The sequence below is a fragment of the Chiloscyllium punctatum genome, chromosome 40 (assembly GCF_047496795.1).
Source record: "Chiloscyllium punctatum isolate Juve2018m chromosome 40, sChiPun1.3, whole genome shotgun sequence".
In the NCBI taxonomy this organism is placed as follows: Eukaryota; Metazoa; Chordata; class Chondrichthyes; order Orectolobiformes; family Hemiscylliidae; genus Chiloscyllium; species Chiloscyllium punctatum.
The window spans coordinates 477247-493996 of NC_092778.1; the positions used below are offsets into that span (position 1 = coordinate 477247).

The following is a 16750-nucleotide window of genomic DNA, read 5'->3' on the forward strand; positions in this document are numbered from 1 at the left end:
ACCACTTCAAAAAAAGCACTTGTATTTTCCCAACAGACATATGCAATTGACATTTTCTCAGCGGGCTGTGTCTTCTACTACGTTATTTCAGAGGGAAAACATCCGTTTGGCGATCCTTTGAGGCGGCAAAGCAATATAGCACTTGGAAAATACAATTTACAGCACTTTGAGCAAGAGGTATATGGTAAGGACTTTCTTTGCATAGCTTTGGCCTAGCACCCACAGCTAGCCTCATCGGAAATCTGGAGAGTGTAGCCAATAGTTCACATGCAGTCATTCAAATTATTGTTCCAGCCTTATTCAAATAGATTTAGAATATTTGTTAAGCTTTTTTTGGTCTGCAAGTGAAAGTTGGAAATCATCACATCTCTCAAATGGATCTCCTGGAGTAAATGTTTAATATAGCATTTACCTTCACACTCAAATGAATATCCCTATATTAGAAGCTATCTGAACATCCATAAGACATGGAAGCAGAAATAAGTCATTCAGCCCATCAAGTCTGCTGCACCATTCAATGATCTGATATTCTTCAACTTCACTTGCCTTTTCCCCATAACCCTTGATTTTCTTCTGATGAAAAATCTTTCTACTTCAGCCTTGATTATATTTAACAATGTAGCCTTAACAGCTCTCTTTGATAAAGAATACCACAGATTCATTGTCCTTTGAGAGAGGAAATTTCCCTTACTCTGAAATTATGCACTGTGGTCCAAGACTCTTCCACGATGGAAACAACCTCTCAGCATCAACCCTGATAAGTCCCCTAAGGATCTTATATTTCAATGAGGTCATCTCTCGTTCTTCTTACCTACAATGAGTATGATGTGCACAACCTCTCCTCCTAAGGAAATCGCTAATACCCCGAATCAACTTTGTGAACCTTTTCTGGATTGTCTCCAATGCCATACCTCTTTCATTAGATAAGGAAACCAAAACTGTTCACAGTATTCTATCAGAGATCTGATCAGTGTCTTGTATAGTTTTAGAAAGACTTCTCTGTTTTTATATTCCTTTCGTTTGAAATAAAGGCCAACATTCTATTTGTCTTCCCTCTCATTGAACTTGTACATAAATCACAAAATCTAGCATATGAAACCCCCAAATCCCTGTTTGCTGCAGCTTTCTGCAATATTTCCCTATTATTCCTGCCAAATCCATAACCTCTCATTTTTCTATATTTAATTCTACTGGGGAGTTTTGCCCACTCATGTAATTTGCCTATATCCTTTTGTAGAATCCTTATTTAATCCTCACCACTTGCTTTCACCCTATTTTTGTGTCATCCACAAACTTGGCAACACTGCATTCATTTCCCTCATCCAAGTTGCATACCAGCATCCAGAGGCCAGCACAATTCTGTGACAACCTGTTCTAAACTGGAGATACTAAAGACTAGTTCTTCCAACACTAATGCATCGAGTAATTATGGTGCAGAACACCATTCAACCCATCAAATCCATGTGAGCTCTCTGTAGAACAATCCAGCCAGCCCCCACTTACCCATTTCTGTTCCCAAAACCCTGCAAGTTAATTCTCTCAAGTGCTTATTTAATTCCCTTTTGAAATCGTTTATCATCTCTGCTTTCACTGCCCTTATGGTCAGCGGGTTGCAGGTCATTACTGATCAAGTAAAATGTTTTTCCTTAAATATCTCTCATAATCTTTGAGCAAAACCTTAAATTTATGTTCTCTAATCCTTACATCATCAACTAAATTGAATTAGATTAGATTCCCTACAGAAACAGGCCCTTTGGCCCGACAACTAGTATGAGTAGCTTTTTTCTGTCTGCCTTATCTAACTAAATCTGTCATAATCATGCACACTTCTATTAAATCTCCCCTCAACCTCTTCTGTGCCAAAAAGAAAAAAAAACAGCTTCACCACCTTAACCTTATAGCCAAATTTGCTTATATACCTGGAACCATTCTGGTTAAATACCTCCGTAATCTCTAAAGGAGATTCTTCCTAAATTGTTGTGCCCAGAACTGGAGGCAAGTTTCTAGTTGTGGCTTAATCAGAACTTTGTAACTCTATGACTTGTGCTCACACCTTTATTAATGAATCCTAAGGTCCAATGTAATTTGATTACTACTTTTCCGATATGTCCTGTTAGCTTCAACTTCTATGCACATAGAGTCATAGAGACGTACAGCACGGAATCAGACCCTCTGGTCCAAATCAACCAGATATCCTAAATTAATCTTGTCCTATTTGCCAGCATTTGCCCCACATGCACATCTATTTATCTTCAGCATTGTGCCCTTAACTGTTTATATTACCTTTCCCTAACCCTTCTGCAAAAGTATGATACCTCCACTTCTTTGTATTTACTATTGTCTGTTTACAATGGATTGATATTGTCCTAATGTTTGTTATACCTCCAAGAATGGTACCATTGCACATATTGAAATTTTACTTTGTATTCCAATATCCAGGTCATTTATCAAAAACAAATCCCAGCATAGACCTTTGGGGAACATCAGTGTCTAAATCCTCCAATCTGAAAAACAATTCTTTATCTTGGCCTGCTATTTTCTGTCCATAAATCAGCCAACATATTCTCCTATTCCTTGGACCTCCATTTTGATACACAGCTTTTTACATGATACTTTGTCGAATACTTTATTAAAAGCCATGTGGACATCATTCATTACATTCTCTTCTTGAACCTCTTCTGCTACTTTATCAAAAAATGTAATTTAGATTAGTCAAGTAAGATATGCATTTTCCAAATCAGATTTTTCAAAGTACTGTTAATTTTTCTGATAGTTATTGTTTCAAAAACCTTACTCGTTGAATTGATAGGTTTATAGTTACTATGAATGCCTTTCCACCCTTTCTTGAACACTTGCATCTTTCCATTCCTCTGATATCCAGATATCCTGCCCTATATCCAGGAAAGTTAGGAAGATTAAAGCTAGCACTTGCACTATTTTCAACCACCCCAATTCCTTATCGATCTGAGATGTAAGTCATCCAGACCATTCGGCTTAACTATTCTAACTTTGCAAGTATAACCCACGTAACCAAATTTCACCTCATCCATCACCTTTACCATTTCTGCTTCTGTCTACATTTTATCACTATCCGCTTCGTTATAAACACCAATAAAAGTACTCACCAAGCTTTGTAGTTTTACCTTACAACTACCTTCTTGGCCCTGAATGGACTCTATCCTCGTCTTACTACCCATTACTGTTTACATCCTGGAAAATTTTAGTTTACCTGGTAGACCATTTCAGTATGCCCTTTTTTTGCCAGTTTGATTTTACTTTTCCCTTTCCCTCTCCTCTCAATTGTTGGCATTTGCTATATTATAGAGAGTCATAGAGTTGTATAGCACAGAAACAGACCCTTTGGTCCAACTCATCCATGCTGACTAGATATCCTAAATTAATCTAGTCTCACATGCCAGCACGTGGCCCATATCCCTCTAAACCTGTCCTATTCATACACCCATCCGGATGTCTTTTAAATGTAGGTATTATACTAGCCTCCACCATTTCCTCTGGCAGCTTGTTCTATACATGCACCACCCTCTGCATGAAAATGTTGCCAACCACCCTTAGACCTAGGGACTAGGGTATTTTAGGGTGACACGATGGCTCAGTGGTTAGGACTACTGCCTCAAAGCACTAGAGACCTGAGTTCGATTCCACTCTCTGGCGACTGAGTGGAGATTGCACATTCTCTCTGTGTCTGCGTGGGTTTCCTCCTGATTCTCCAGTTTCCTCCCACAATCCAAAGATGTGCAGGTCAGGTGAATTGGCCATGCTAAATTGCCCATTGTGTTAGGTGCATTAGTCAGGGTTAAATATAAGGTAAGGGAATGGGTCTGGGTGGGTCACTCTTCAGAAGGTTGGTGTGGACTTGTTGGGCCAAAGGGCCTGTTTCCATACTGTAGGGAATCCAATCTAATACTGTCTGTCTTGCTGTGATCTCCAGCATTTGTTTTCAGTACAGATTCCAGCATCTGCAGTAATTTGCTCCTATATTATGTCTACCTGGGACTTCACTTTTGAGGAACTATGAACCTGCACTCGAAGGTCTCTTTGTTCAGCAACACTTCACAAGACTTTACCATTAAGTGTACAAGTTCTGCCCTGATTTGTCTTTCCAAATACAGCATCTTACATTTATCTAGAATAAATTCCATCTGCCAAGATCCCATTATACTCTGAGGTAACCTTCTTTGCTGTCCACTCCACCACCAATTTTGGTGTCATCTACAACCTTACTAACCATACCTCCTATTTTCACACCCAAGTCATTGATGTAACTGATGAAAAGCAGTGGACCCAGCACCGATCCTTGTGGCACACCACTGATCAAAGGCTTCCAGTCAGAAAGACACTGCTTTACTATCTCTTTCTGTCTACTACCTTGGAGCCAGTTCTTTATCCAAATCGTTAGTTCTCTGTGTATTATATGTGATCTAACCTTGCTAACTGTCTACCGTGAGGAACCTTGTTGAATACCTAACTGAAGTTCATAAAGATCACGTCCACTGCTCTTCCCTCATCAATCCTCTTTGTTACTTCTTCCAAAAACTCAATCAAGTCATTTAGACATGATTTCCCACTCACAAAGCGATGTTGACTATTCCTAATTAGTCCTTGGCTTTCCAAATACATGTAAATCCTGTCCCTCAGGATTTCCTCCAACAACGTGCCCACTACTTATGTCAGACTCCCTGGTCTATAGTTCCCTGGCTTTCTTAAGTAGTGGCATGATGTTTACCAACCTCCAGTCTTCTGGCACCTCACCTGTGGCTATCAGTGATACAAATATCACAGCAAGGGGGATCCAGCAATCACTTCCCTAGCTTCCCACAGACTTCTAGGATACATCTGATCATATCCAGGCACTTATCCACCTTTATGCGTTTTAAGATGTCCAGAACCTCTTCTGACATGTATTATGCATTCTCCATTTTTTGTTTAATCATATTTGCCACCTTCTTTATCATCCAAAGAGCCTTGACATTGGTTTCCCTACTTTTTCTTCTTGTTGGAATGTACATAGCTCTGTATCTGAATCAACTCTTTCAGCAATTGATTCTTCCTTGCTGGAGTGAGAATATACTGGTCAAGAAATTTCTCTTGAGCAACCTTCATAATTCATGTCTCTCTTTTTCTGTTTACTCCAATATTATCCCAATTGGTATATGCATACTTAAAGTCTCCTAAAATAACCATTCTCAAAAATTGTATGTTTACAATTTTCTTGAAGATTTGCTCTTCTCTCCCTCATTATTTTGTGGTATATAGAATTCTGGATGTAGGTTTGCTCACTGAGCTGGAAGATTCGTCTTCAGACGTTTCGAAACCGTACTAGGTAACATCATCAGTGATCCTCTGGATGAAGCACTGGTGGTATGGCCCGTTTTCTATTTATGTGTTTGGGTTTCCTTGAGTTGGTGTTGTCAGTTCCTGTGGTGACATCATTACCTGATGAGAGGAAATGACATCACCACAGGAAATGATGTTACCTAGTATGGTGACGAAACGTCTGAAAATGAACCTTCCAGCTCAGTGAGCAAATCTACATCCAGAACCTCAACCTGAGCAACAAATTTTCTCAAAACTTCGCTAATTTTGAATTCCACCTGTAGGACAATCATAAGCTTTTTGCTTCTCAGCTCTAACCAAGTAGATTTGTCCTTGCACCATTATGGATGTCCTCTTTTTCCAACATCACAATGATGTCCTTAATCAGTACTATAATTTGACTGCTTTTTGCTCCTTCTCTGTTAATGCTGAGATCTGGGAATATCAAGTTTGTAATTGTCACTGTTCTCACGCTGCTACATCATATTCTCCCATGCTTATTTGCACTTGTAGCTCAGAATATTTATTGACTGCACAGTGTTTACATACATATTCTAAACTGTCTCGATATTCTTCATTGTACTTCCTAAACAACTACTCATATGGAAGTATTCCTTCGTTTAGTAGAATAAAGAAAATTATAGCACAAGTACAGGCCCTTCGGCCCTCCAACCTTGCACCAATCCATATCCTGTATCTAAATCTGTTGTCTATTTTCCAAGGATCTGCACCTCTGCTCCTCTGTCTAGATACATCTTAAAAGACGCTATCGTGCCTGCCTGTACCACCTCTGCTGGCAACGCGTTCCAGGTGCCCGCCACCCTCTGCGTAAAGACCTTTCCACGCATATTTCCCTTAAACTTTTCCCCGCTCACCTTGAACTCATGGTGACCCTAGTATTTGAGTCCCCTTCTTTGGGTGAAAAAAAAATTCTTGCTGTCCACAATGTCTATACTCTGATCCCTTTATCCACCTTATTCCCCTTTTTTTACTTCTACATGCTGGTGCCCATCCATGTGCCAATCTAGTTAAATCCTCCACACTGACATAGTGAACCTCCCTACAAGGACCCAATTCTGTCAAGGTGCAACTTCTCTTTGAATAGGTATCACTTGCCCCAAAACTATACCCAATGTCCAACGAATATCTAACCCTTCGTTCTGTCTCATACCTCAAACCACACATTGCTCCTCCTTATATCCCTATTTCTATTCTCACTGGGGTGAAGCATAAGATTAATCAAGGGATTATCACTTTTGAGGGCATACTTTTTAACTTTCACCCTAGCTGCTGAAAGTCTGACCATAGAAAATTGATATCTACTGTGTTTATGTCTGATATTGGCATGTACCACAATTCTGGCTCCTTCCTTTTCTGCTGCAGAATATTCTAATATTCTGGATAATAAAAGAAAGGACATACAAAAATGCAAAAAAAACCACAGATCCTGTTGAATGGTAAAACCAGCAAAGGGCAGCAAAGCACCTTGTAAGAGCTATTGAAAGGGATTATGAAAGAAAACTTGCCAGAAACATCAAAATCAGTGAAAAGAGATTTTATAGTCGCATAAATTGAAAATAGGTGTCAGAGCACTAAAAACTTAAGTGGGGATATGGTCAATGACTATGGGGAAATGGCAAAAGTCTTTGAATAATTATTTTGTTTCAGTATTTACAGTAGAAAAGGATGATAGCTTTCCAGAAGTTTTGAGGAAATTAGTAGTGAATTGGGAAGAGGGGCTGAATTAAATTAAGGTAAGTAAAATGTCTGTGATGAGGAAATAAATGGAATTGAAGAGTGACAAATGCCCAGGACCTGACAGTTTCCTTCTGAGGGTGTTAAAGGAAGTATGGGAGTAAAGGAAGTACATTGACACCCTAACTATAATCTTTCAGAGTTCCCTAGATTCAGGAGTTATCCTTCTGGATTAGGAAATTGCTCAGTGTTGCTCTACTTTTCAAAAAGAATGAAAGAGGAAAACCAAGTATTACAAACAAGTTAGCCTAACATCAGTGAAGGGGGTTCGAGTCTATAATCAAGGATGGGTTAACTGAATGTGCAAATGGGAAGTGAACAGGGTAAATGGATGTTATTTCTATGGACTTTCAGAAGGCACTTGATGAAGTGCCACATAAGAAACTATTAACTAAGGTAAAAGACCACAGAATTGAGTATAAATTATTGTTGTAGCTGGGAAATGGGTTGTGTGGGCAGATGGCAGAAAGTAGGGACAATGGGGAGATATTCAAATTGGCAGTACATAGCTTGTGGTTCCAATAAGGATCTGTATTAAGGTCTCAATTATTCACATTATTTATTAACAATTTGGATAATGGCATACAAATCATAGTTCCAAACTTGCTAATGACAGAAAGTAGACAGTGTAGATGATGGCATAAAATTACAAAGCGATGTATATAGACTAAGTGGATGGGCAAAACTGGCAGATGGAGTGTAAGTACATGTAAGGTTATTCATTTTAGACCCCAAAAATAGGTCAGGGTACTTTCTAGATGGTATGATGCCAAATACAATAAATGTCCAAAAAGACTTTGGGGGTTTTCAAAAAATAATCAAAAAAGCTAGTGTATTGGCCAATATGTCTAGAGGATTGGGATGGAAGGATGCAGAAGTTGTTGTGGTTCTGTTTGCCGAGCTGGGAATTTATGTTGCAGACATTTCGTCCCCTGTCTAGTTGACACCCTCAGTGCTTGGGAGCCTCCTGCTTCACAGGGGACGAAACGTCTGCAACACAAATTCCCAGCTCGGCAAACAGAACCATAACAACGAGCACCCGAGCTACAAATCTTCTCACAAACTTTGATGCAGAAGTTATGCTGCAGTTATACAAAATTCTGGTTGGACCCCAATTAGAGTGCTTTGAGCAGGTCTGGGCACCACCAGTTAGGAAGGGTATATTGGTCGAGGGAGCAAATACAATGTGAACTTTAAATCCATGTTCCGATTTTTACCTATCTTACATTATCAGCGTTAACAGATGGAGGTATTATGATTCACGATTTAATCACCAAGAAAAACATATTAGAAATTAAATATTCAAGTTCATGAAATTCAAATAGTAAAATGAAAATACAGGAACAAATATATTTAGTCAATCTGAAGCCTAGGGCCGTGGAATGTCATGTGATGTCAAGATGCAGCTAGCTGTTGCTAGCATTTCACCTCTGGAACCTTGTCTACTGCTTCAGAGGTTAGGTTATGAGGAGAGATTATATCAATTAGACATGCTTTTTTGAGAATTTATAAGGTTAAGGGGTGATCTAATCAAAGTCTTCAAGATATTTACAGGTAGATAAAGATTAAGATCCCCTCTTTGGAGATTCCAGAACTAGGCAGTATAGTCTGAAAATTAGGGCCACTCCATTCAGGAGCGATGTTAGGAAGTTGTGTTAAGTGGGAATGGTGTAGCAATAGGAAATCAATCAAGATCTCTCACTGTTCATTAGTTCTTGGTGGAACAGGAACATATTTACATTGGTAAAGAGAGGATTCGACTTGGCTGTGGTAACCTTACAGTCAATAGTTTAGATAATTTTAAGATTGAAAAATTACAACCTATCGCTTGGTTTTTTTTTAGAGAATGTTGTGGGCAGACACTTGATTGAACAAATGATCAATGAAGACCCAAAGCAGCGGCCCTCGGCTCAGTGTGTCCTGAAACATCCCTTCTTCTGGACTAAAGAAAAGCAGCTTCAATTCTTTCAGGTAAGAGTTCTCAAAGGAAAATCAACAAAGTTAATGATGCTTCCATGAAACAGAGTGTGAAAGAGAACAATATTTACCAAGCTCCCTTGGATGCATTTTCCAAATGTTTCTTTATCACAACGCTTTGGCACAATTACAGATCAGGAACTCCCAGGACTGCCTGTCATATTTTTCCATTCTTGAATTTTAAAGGATCAAAAATCAGGAGAATCACGCCTATAGTTTCAATTTACCAGTTCCCAGAGGATCAGCCATTGAGATATGAAAGGAAAACCCACCATTCAATAACTGACATTACAAAATAGTGGATGGCTGTTCCTATATTCTGAAGTATTAAACTAGAGTTCACTTGTGTAGAACATCTTTTACCAGTGTCATAAATTTGTGGCATAGTCTGAACTATTCTGAATTATTTGTGTTTGTGAGCCGCTGAAATTAATTTGCAGGAAAATTTAAGTAATAAGAAAATATACAGGTTACTAATGGTACTTGGAACTACATTTTGATGTAATGCCATAGCAGATAATGTGATATAATTGTCCCTGAACGAGACTTCAAAATAAAATGAATGTTGAACTTTGAAGTAAATTTACAGGCAGTGTTTGACATGTAGAGCAGACTAGCCAGCACCGAAAGGAGGACAGAAGGAACAATGTTCTGATGAACAGTCATACTCCACCTGAAACTTTCACTTTTCCTTTTAAGATGTAAATCAGCCAGCTGTGCATTTCCTATTTAAGTTCTTCACCTAAATGATGGGATTTTAATTGCCTGAGTTCAGGTCATAACAGTATAACTTGTCAAATTGTAATAATTGACAAATTAAGTTCAACACAGATAAATGAGGTAATATGTTTTGGAAATATTAGGAGGCCACTTACTCCTTAGAGTTAAGTTTTTAGGTGGCGTAGAACAGCAAAGGGGTCATGAAGTATAAATACATTAATCATGGAAATTTACACCACAGAATTCCTTTCCTCAAAAGGTAGTGTATGCAGAATCTTGAAAGGCTGAGCGGCCGACTCATTTTTTTTGTTCATATTAGAAAAGGAAAATGAAACACCAGGTTTACTTCTTGAGGGATAAATTGCAAGGAAACCTGATCTAACCTGAAGTTGGACAACACTTGGAGTGCTGTGTGCATTTCTGCTCACCATATCATAACTAAACTGAAGTAGCATTGGAAAGATAATGCCAGAAATACATGGGTTTGAGTATTTGGAAGAGATTGATAAGCTGGTGCCTTCTACTGGGGAAAAAGTGTTGAGAAGAAACTTAAAAGAAGTCTTTAAAATTATTAAGTATTTTCTTAGAGTGGATGTAGAGAACATTGTGGAAAAGAGCACAGTTTGGGCTTATCATAATACAGGATACTCACCAAGAAATTCAGTAGTGAACACAGAAGAAAAATCCCAGAGTATAAGGGAATGTGAATATAATACCAAGAAGAACCATTGTAGTGAATAGTATTGTTTCATTAAGCAGAAGCCATATGAAGGAGTAGGCAGTAGTAATTATATGGTAGATTGGATGACGAATGATAACAAGAAGCCCAAGTGGTATATAAACATTGTTATGGACTTGTTGGGCCAAAGGACCTGTTTTAATGCCATAATTCCAGCAGAATTCTTTGGGAGAGGACATGACCTAGTGGTATTATCGCTGGACAGTTAATCCAGAAAACCAAGTAATGTTCTGGGGACCTGGGTTTGAATCCTGCCAAGGCAGATAGTGGAACTTGAATTCAATTTGAATTAAGAGTCTAATGATGACCATGAATCCATTGCTGATTGTCAGAAAAACCCATCTGGTTCACTAATGTCCTTCAGGGAAGGAAACTGCCCATCCTTACCTGGTCTGGCCCACAGCAATGTGGTTGACTCAATAGATGCTGATCTAGCCAGTGATGCCCATACCCTGTGAATTAATTTTAAAAATCTAATGTGTATAGACTAAGAAATATTAATTATAATCTAGTGATGACTCTGCTCGTAGTGTAGGATTGGTTTAATTTTGTAACTTGTAATGCCCTAAATTACATGTTTGCAACAACAAGTACAAATCTTTTTCTTGTAAGTAAAGTGAACTTCGATAGACTTTATTTATACTGTATGAGTTTAACCTCAACAAATTCAAAGAAAAATCCATAGTCATTATTAGCATTTATCACCCACCCATCCTGTCCTTGAGAAAGTGCTGGTGAACCATCTTCTTAGGACAACTAAGATACCTTAGCAGGGCATTTAAAGATCAACCACATTTAATGAGGTCTGGAATTACTTACAGATCAGATTGAGTAAAGATCTTTCAGAACCAGTTGTGTTTTGATAGGAATTTATGCCAGAATTAGTTAATTAAAATTCCCCAGCAAGTGTAGGGTGATTTTGATTCATGTCTCCAGATCAATCGTCTGGAATTCTAGTCAAGTAACGTAACTACTATATTACCATATCCACATTGTGGGTGGGGTAGTTAGTGGTTATGTTATGGACAAGTAATCTGTTAGTATAGTGTAACTCAGCACTAACAAGGATTTGAAGCTGGGTCTACATGACTCAGCTACAGTTGTTAGAAGCTCAGTGGAGTTGGATGTTATAGTCTGCTACACATTGTTCTGGACTGATATTTTGTTTTCATACTTTGAACCTGGAATTACTTGACACAACCTGCAAATATCAACAAATATGGAAATATAACACTGGAAAGTTATTGTACTGAAATACTACATTCAAAGTTAATTTTGTGTTTAGGATGTCAGTGACCGGATAGAAAAGGAACCATTAGAAGGGCAGATAGTTGGTAGATTGGAGTGCAACGGCAGAATGGTGGTGAGGACAAACTGGAGGATGCATATCTCTGTCCCTCTACAAACAGGTGAGCTATCCTTGACTGATCCTGCTTAATAGCTATAAATACAACTAAGATTCATTTTACAGTATGTTTTCTTTTTTCCTCAGATTTGAGAAAGTTTCGGACATACAAAGGAAATTCTGTGCGTGACCTTCTCCGAGCCATGAGAAATAAGGTGAGGAACAGGCCTCGTGTTTCTTAGCCAAATCAAAGACTTAAGAATATAGCTGTTGGGATTTGGACTTAATTCTAAACCAATGATCAGAACTTAATCATACTGACAACAAGGACGGTTAATAACTTTGAAAGCAATGCTAACAAGTTTTTTTGGAGAACAAAAATTAATACTTAACATTCCACTAGTTGAGATATGGCACAATACATAGGTTTAATGAGTGTTGATCTGTCTTTCTTGTGAATTTCTGGACGTCTAAGGTCTTCTGTTTGATTCCTTGAACCTGGTTCTCTTGATTCACAATTTCTTTTGTTATTTTAACTTAGTTAAGTTAAATTTAACATGTATACACATTCCTTTGCCCCTTGAGACTTCTCGGTCTATCTTAACTATTAAGGCTGAAGCTGCACTTTATACAACTACACTGGCGTCCTTCCCACACAAGTAAGTATCTTACCCTCGCTAACTTTAACTCTCCTAACAAGTACCTGCTAGCAAGTGTCCTTTGCCAAAATGCTATTGCTTAGCAAATGCAAAGATCTTATTAACGTAACTCTCTATTTTATAAACCTCATAATTAATGACTCCAAATCCATATTTCTGACTCTTGACCAACTAGAAGGTATTGTAACCTATCACAGTTATAATGCTCAGGCCAATTATTTCAGTTAATGTTGTGAGCCTTCTAACTGTTGGCTATATCTGTATTTCTCCAGGATGTCCCAGAACATGTCGTGGTCTGATCACTTTTTGGCTATAACTTCCAATTTTTGTTTAGGTCTTAAAGCAACTTTACAATAACAGGCATTTAAGAGATTTGCAATTTAAGACTTCTCATCACCAAGCTTATATACAGTACAATATGACAATGTTAAGTTTTTCAATTACACCAATGTGCCAGCTTTTGTATCAAAGAAGAACTAGGGATGAGGAATAAAGCCATTTTTAAAAGGGAGTGTATAAGGAGGATTTTGGAGATGAAGAGATGTGATGAAGAGGAAATGGAATCCCAAAAAATGGGACTTCAGCGGTTGAAGGTTTTAAGTTAATAAAGATGTATACACAGCAGAGTAATATCTCAGAAATAGTGATGTGTGCTACTATGTTGGGTTAAAAGGTTTGTCGAGCTATATATCTTCAATAACACAAATAAAAATTAACAAAAGTATACATTTTAAAACAAGGTCTGCTGTCAATAAAATCCCATTCACTTTCATGTGATGTTGTTTACCTCATACTTGTAAGGGATTTTGTGTGAAACTCGTCTGAGTGATCTTGAGTCAGTACCTTGTGGGCATGAGAAAATAGCACACCACTATTCCTAATAAACTACCAGTTGGTAATGTTGTTCAGACAGCCTTAAGACTGGCTGGTGTGGAAAATAGAGAATATCACAATGTTGCAGTCAGGAGAAGATTTTCAAAATTTAAGATGATTGATGCAGAGTGGAGGGAGCTATACTTTGCATGCGGCTATGTTTTACTTCCCAGCATAGACTTGATGCAGCCGGGGGCTGCTTGAAATAGAAGTGTTCCATTTTGCCAGTGCAGTCATAAATCACCTCAATGCGCAAAAGAACATATTTTTGTTTTAAAAGTCAAATTACATTTTAAAGACTAACATTTTAAAAGTTATTTTCACATATTTCATGTAAAATAACTCTTCACAGAAACATCACTACCATGAATTACCCCTAGAGGTACAGGAGACACTGGGAGAGGTACCTGACCAGTTTGTGCAGTACTTCACATTTCGATTCCCAAACTTGCTGTTACACACTTACAATGCAATGCAGATATGCAGCCATGAGAGACTTTTTCACCCTTACTACCATCAGGGAGCTGGAGGCAGGGAAAAATTAACCACTGTACTTCCCTGCATTTCAACTGTGCCAACATAAAATCCTTCCAAAGCCAGAGAAGTAGGAAGAAATGCTCCAGGCATCCAACGGTTATGCTTGTGTATCCTGTGAAACTGAGAGAACCGCTCTTCACTTTGGGATTCTTCATGTAGAGAACAGGACTCCATCCTCAGAAAACAGGAGAAAGCTGGCTTGCTTAATCCCTGCACTGACACAGATTTATGTTTGGAACTTAGCTTCCCACAACAGAACTGCTTTGCTGCACTTCATTAGACAGGAAGACAATAAATATTGTAAAATTGATGACAGATAAGGTGAGATCCCTGCTAATACTTCCGCTCAGTGTGGTGTACAATCATCAAATGGACTGTCCTACACAGCGATCGGGAGCAAAGACAGAAGGTGGAGAGAAGTGACCTATTAATAATGATGCATCACTTAACAATGATGTCACCTCTGGGGAAGCAAAACTGTTTCTGTCAAGGAGGCCTCTTTCCTGGAAGCGTCGTCAGGACTAATATTCATAAATGAACTGAATTGACTCATCCATATACTTGTGCCATACACATAATCACTGACCATTGCAGAAGACTCGAAGGCAGCAGCTAAAGATGCCTGAACAAGTTGTTTCATTGCAGGTATCTATAATTTTGCTCTACAAGAATTTCTGTAGTACCTAAAAATAATGACAAGGTACTTGATAAGACTCCTGCTTTGTCATTAACTCCAGAAAGAGGAGAAACACAGTAGAATCCCAACAACAATTTGCACCATATTGTAACAATTGATACTGGAAATGTTATCAGTGCTCTTGTGACTTGTAAAGAATCTGCTATTTGTGATACTGGTATGAAGGTTTATAGGGTAACATTGCTACAGCATGATCTTATTGCCAATGATTGGACAGGTCTTTTTCTGCAGAGATTATTTTCATAGAGTAATTAATGCAAACTAATTTTTAAAAAAAGATTTTAATTCTGTTTGAACAACCAAAGTGACTTTTCATATTAGGAATAGATGATCATCCCTTGATGTCAGTAGGAATCACTGCCATCATTAACCCTGCTATACTGAAGCCAATACTGTTTTGCTGAGTTAAACTAATATACTGTAAGAAGAGGTGGGAGCATAGTGGGTAGTCAATAGTGATCAAGAACGGGAACCACAGAACTCAGGACTTTGCTGGACCACTGCTATCTCCCAGCTAATTCTGCACAAATCCCATTACTGCTAGTTCTGTAACTCAGCTACTCACTCCTTTTGTCAGCACATCAGGGGAGGGACAATCATATTTTGGGTTCATAATTGTACAAATTCAATGGAAGTTTCTGTGGCCAGTATACATTGTTTACATAGTGAAGCAGGACATAATTTAAAATGAGCTCTGCACAATTGGAAGTGAATGTACTTGTATCTATTATTTGGACATTTAAGCATGTGATGTTTATTTTTGGAAGGGAGAGGAGAAACCAGGTACCTAATAACCTGTACTGCTATTGGTATGTGAGAGCCTGTATAGTGTCAAACATAATAATACACTCTTAGGTTTTTTTTTAAATCTACAGAAAAGTATATGGCACAGAAAGGTCCATTCAAACTCCACCTTCCAGCTCTTGGACTGAGCCATGTAGGTTATAGCACTTCACGTGCATAGTCAAGTATTTTTAAATACAGTTAAACGTTTCTGCTTCAATCAGCCTTTTCAGCAATGAGTTCTAAGTCTTTACAGTCCTCTGGGTGAAAAAGATTATCAATTCCTTCAGCCGATTGTTTTAAAAACTGTGCTGTGCCTTGTGCGTGTTGATCTCTGCTAATGGAAATAAGTGACAGTAGTTTTAGTGTATTCTTAAATGCAATTGAAAAATCAAACTGCCAAAGATTTGGGGTGGATTAAAAATGGTTTGCCACAGATAAATTGTAGGAATAGATGCATTAAGAACTTTGGGAAAACACTGGGAATTTGAAGTGCAATATATTTAGTTTTAGATACAAATATTAAGATAACAATGGTTTATTTCTAATCATTAACTTGCTAGCTGCTTTGCTGAAAAATTATCCACACTGATATTATAAGTGTTTGACATCTGCTCTTTGGATTTCTTTCACAGTTGACATGTCAACAACTGCTGTATCTGATATGTTTACACCATTATTTTCCTGCTATGCTGTGTGTGTGTGTGTGTGCACCCAGTCGCACTGGCTGGGTGGTTTGAGAGCTTGGGAACTAGCTGCACAAGCGTTGCTGCGAGCCCATCCTAAAAACAGCTGTGCTTACACAGCTTGTGTTACACACCCCTCTCAACAGCTTGCAGTTCATTAGTCTCTGACTGCTTGGGTGGCTGAAACCCGTTCTGGTTTCCAATAAGTTGCTTACTACAGCCACTAAAGGGTATAATTTATTAGTGCTGTGTATCCTGCTCCATTTTATATTCCTTTTCCATTCAGATCAATGTTTTATAAAAGAGAGCAAATCAAGCTAAACAATTGTGGTGAGTTTTTAAGCAACACTGACTGTATAGAACCTATCTTTACTATGTAGGAAACAGAATTATGACACATGATTGTGTTAAATAAAGTTCACCTTCCTGTATCGCAACTTTGATTGTACATAGAGTTTACGCTGTAAATAGGAGCAAAAATCTTTTGTATTGGAAAGTAAAAGGATAAAATAAAATTCCTAAACACCAACAGTGCTATACTTTCTTCCTACAATTAGCAGAAGTGTTCACACAGGGGGGAGAAAAAGAAAAGGTTAATTTGTATTGCTTTCTCACTCTTTCTGTAAGGCAGAAACAAACCTGCTG

At 38.2% G+C, this 16750-nt stretch overlaps 1 protein-coding gene across 4 annotated transcripts in view; it reads left to right on the forward strand.

The window, feature by feature from the left end:
* Positions 1–16623, forward strand: part of ern2 (endoplasmic reticulum to nucleus signaling 2) — a 129825-nt gene extending 113202 nt beyond the window's left edge. For 3 of the 4 annotated variants that reach the window (XM_072559124.1, XM_072559125.1, XM_072559127.1), the window contains 5 exons: positions 37–184; positions 8933–9060; positions 11811–11934; positions 12018–12085; positions 13755–16623. In XM_072559124.1, coding sequence (XP_072415225.1) covers positions 37–184; positions 8933–9060; positions 11811–11934; positions 12018–12085; positions 13755–13985 — 699 coding nt within the window. In that variant the 3' untranslated portion in view covers positions 13986–16623. Of the gene's footprint in view, positions 1–36; positions 185–8932; positions 9061–11810; positions 11935–12017; positions 12086–12801; positions 13659–13754 lie in introns of those variants that run through there. The other variant, XM_072559126.1, reaches the window with a different exon arrangement.
* The last annotated feature ends 127 nt before the right edge of the window (positions 16624–16750 follow it).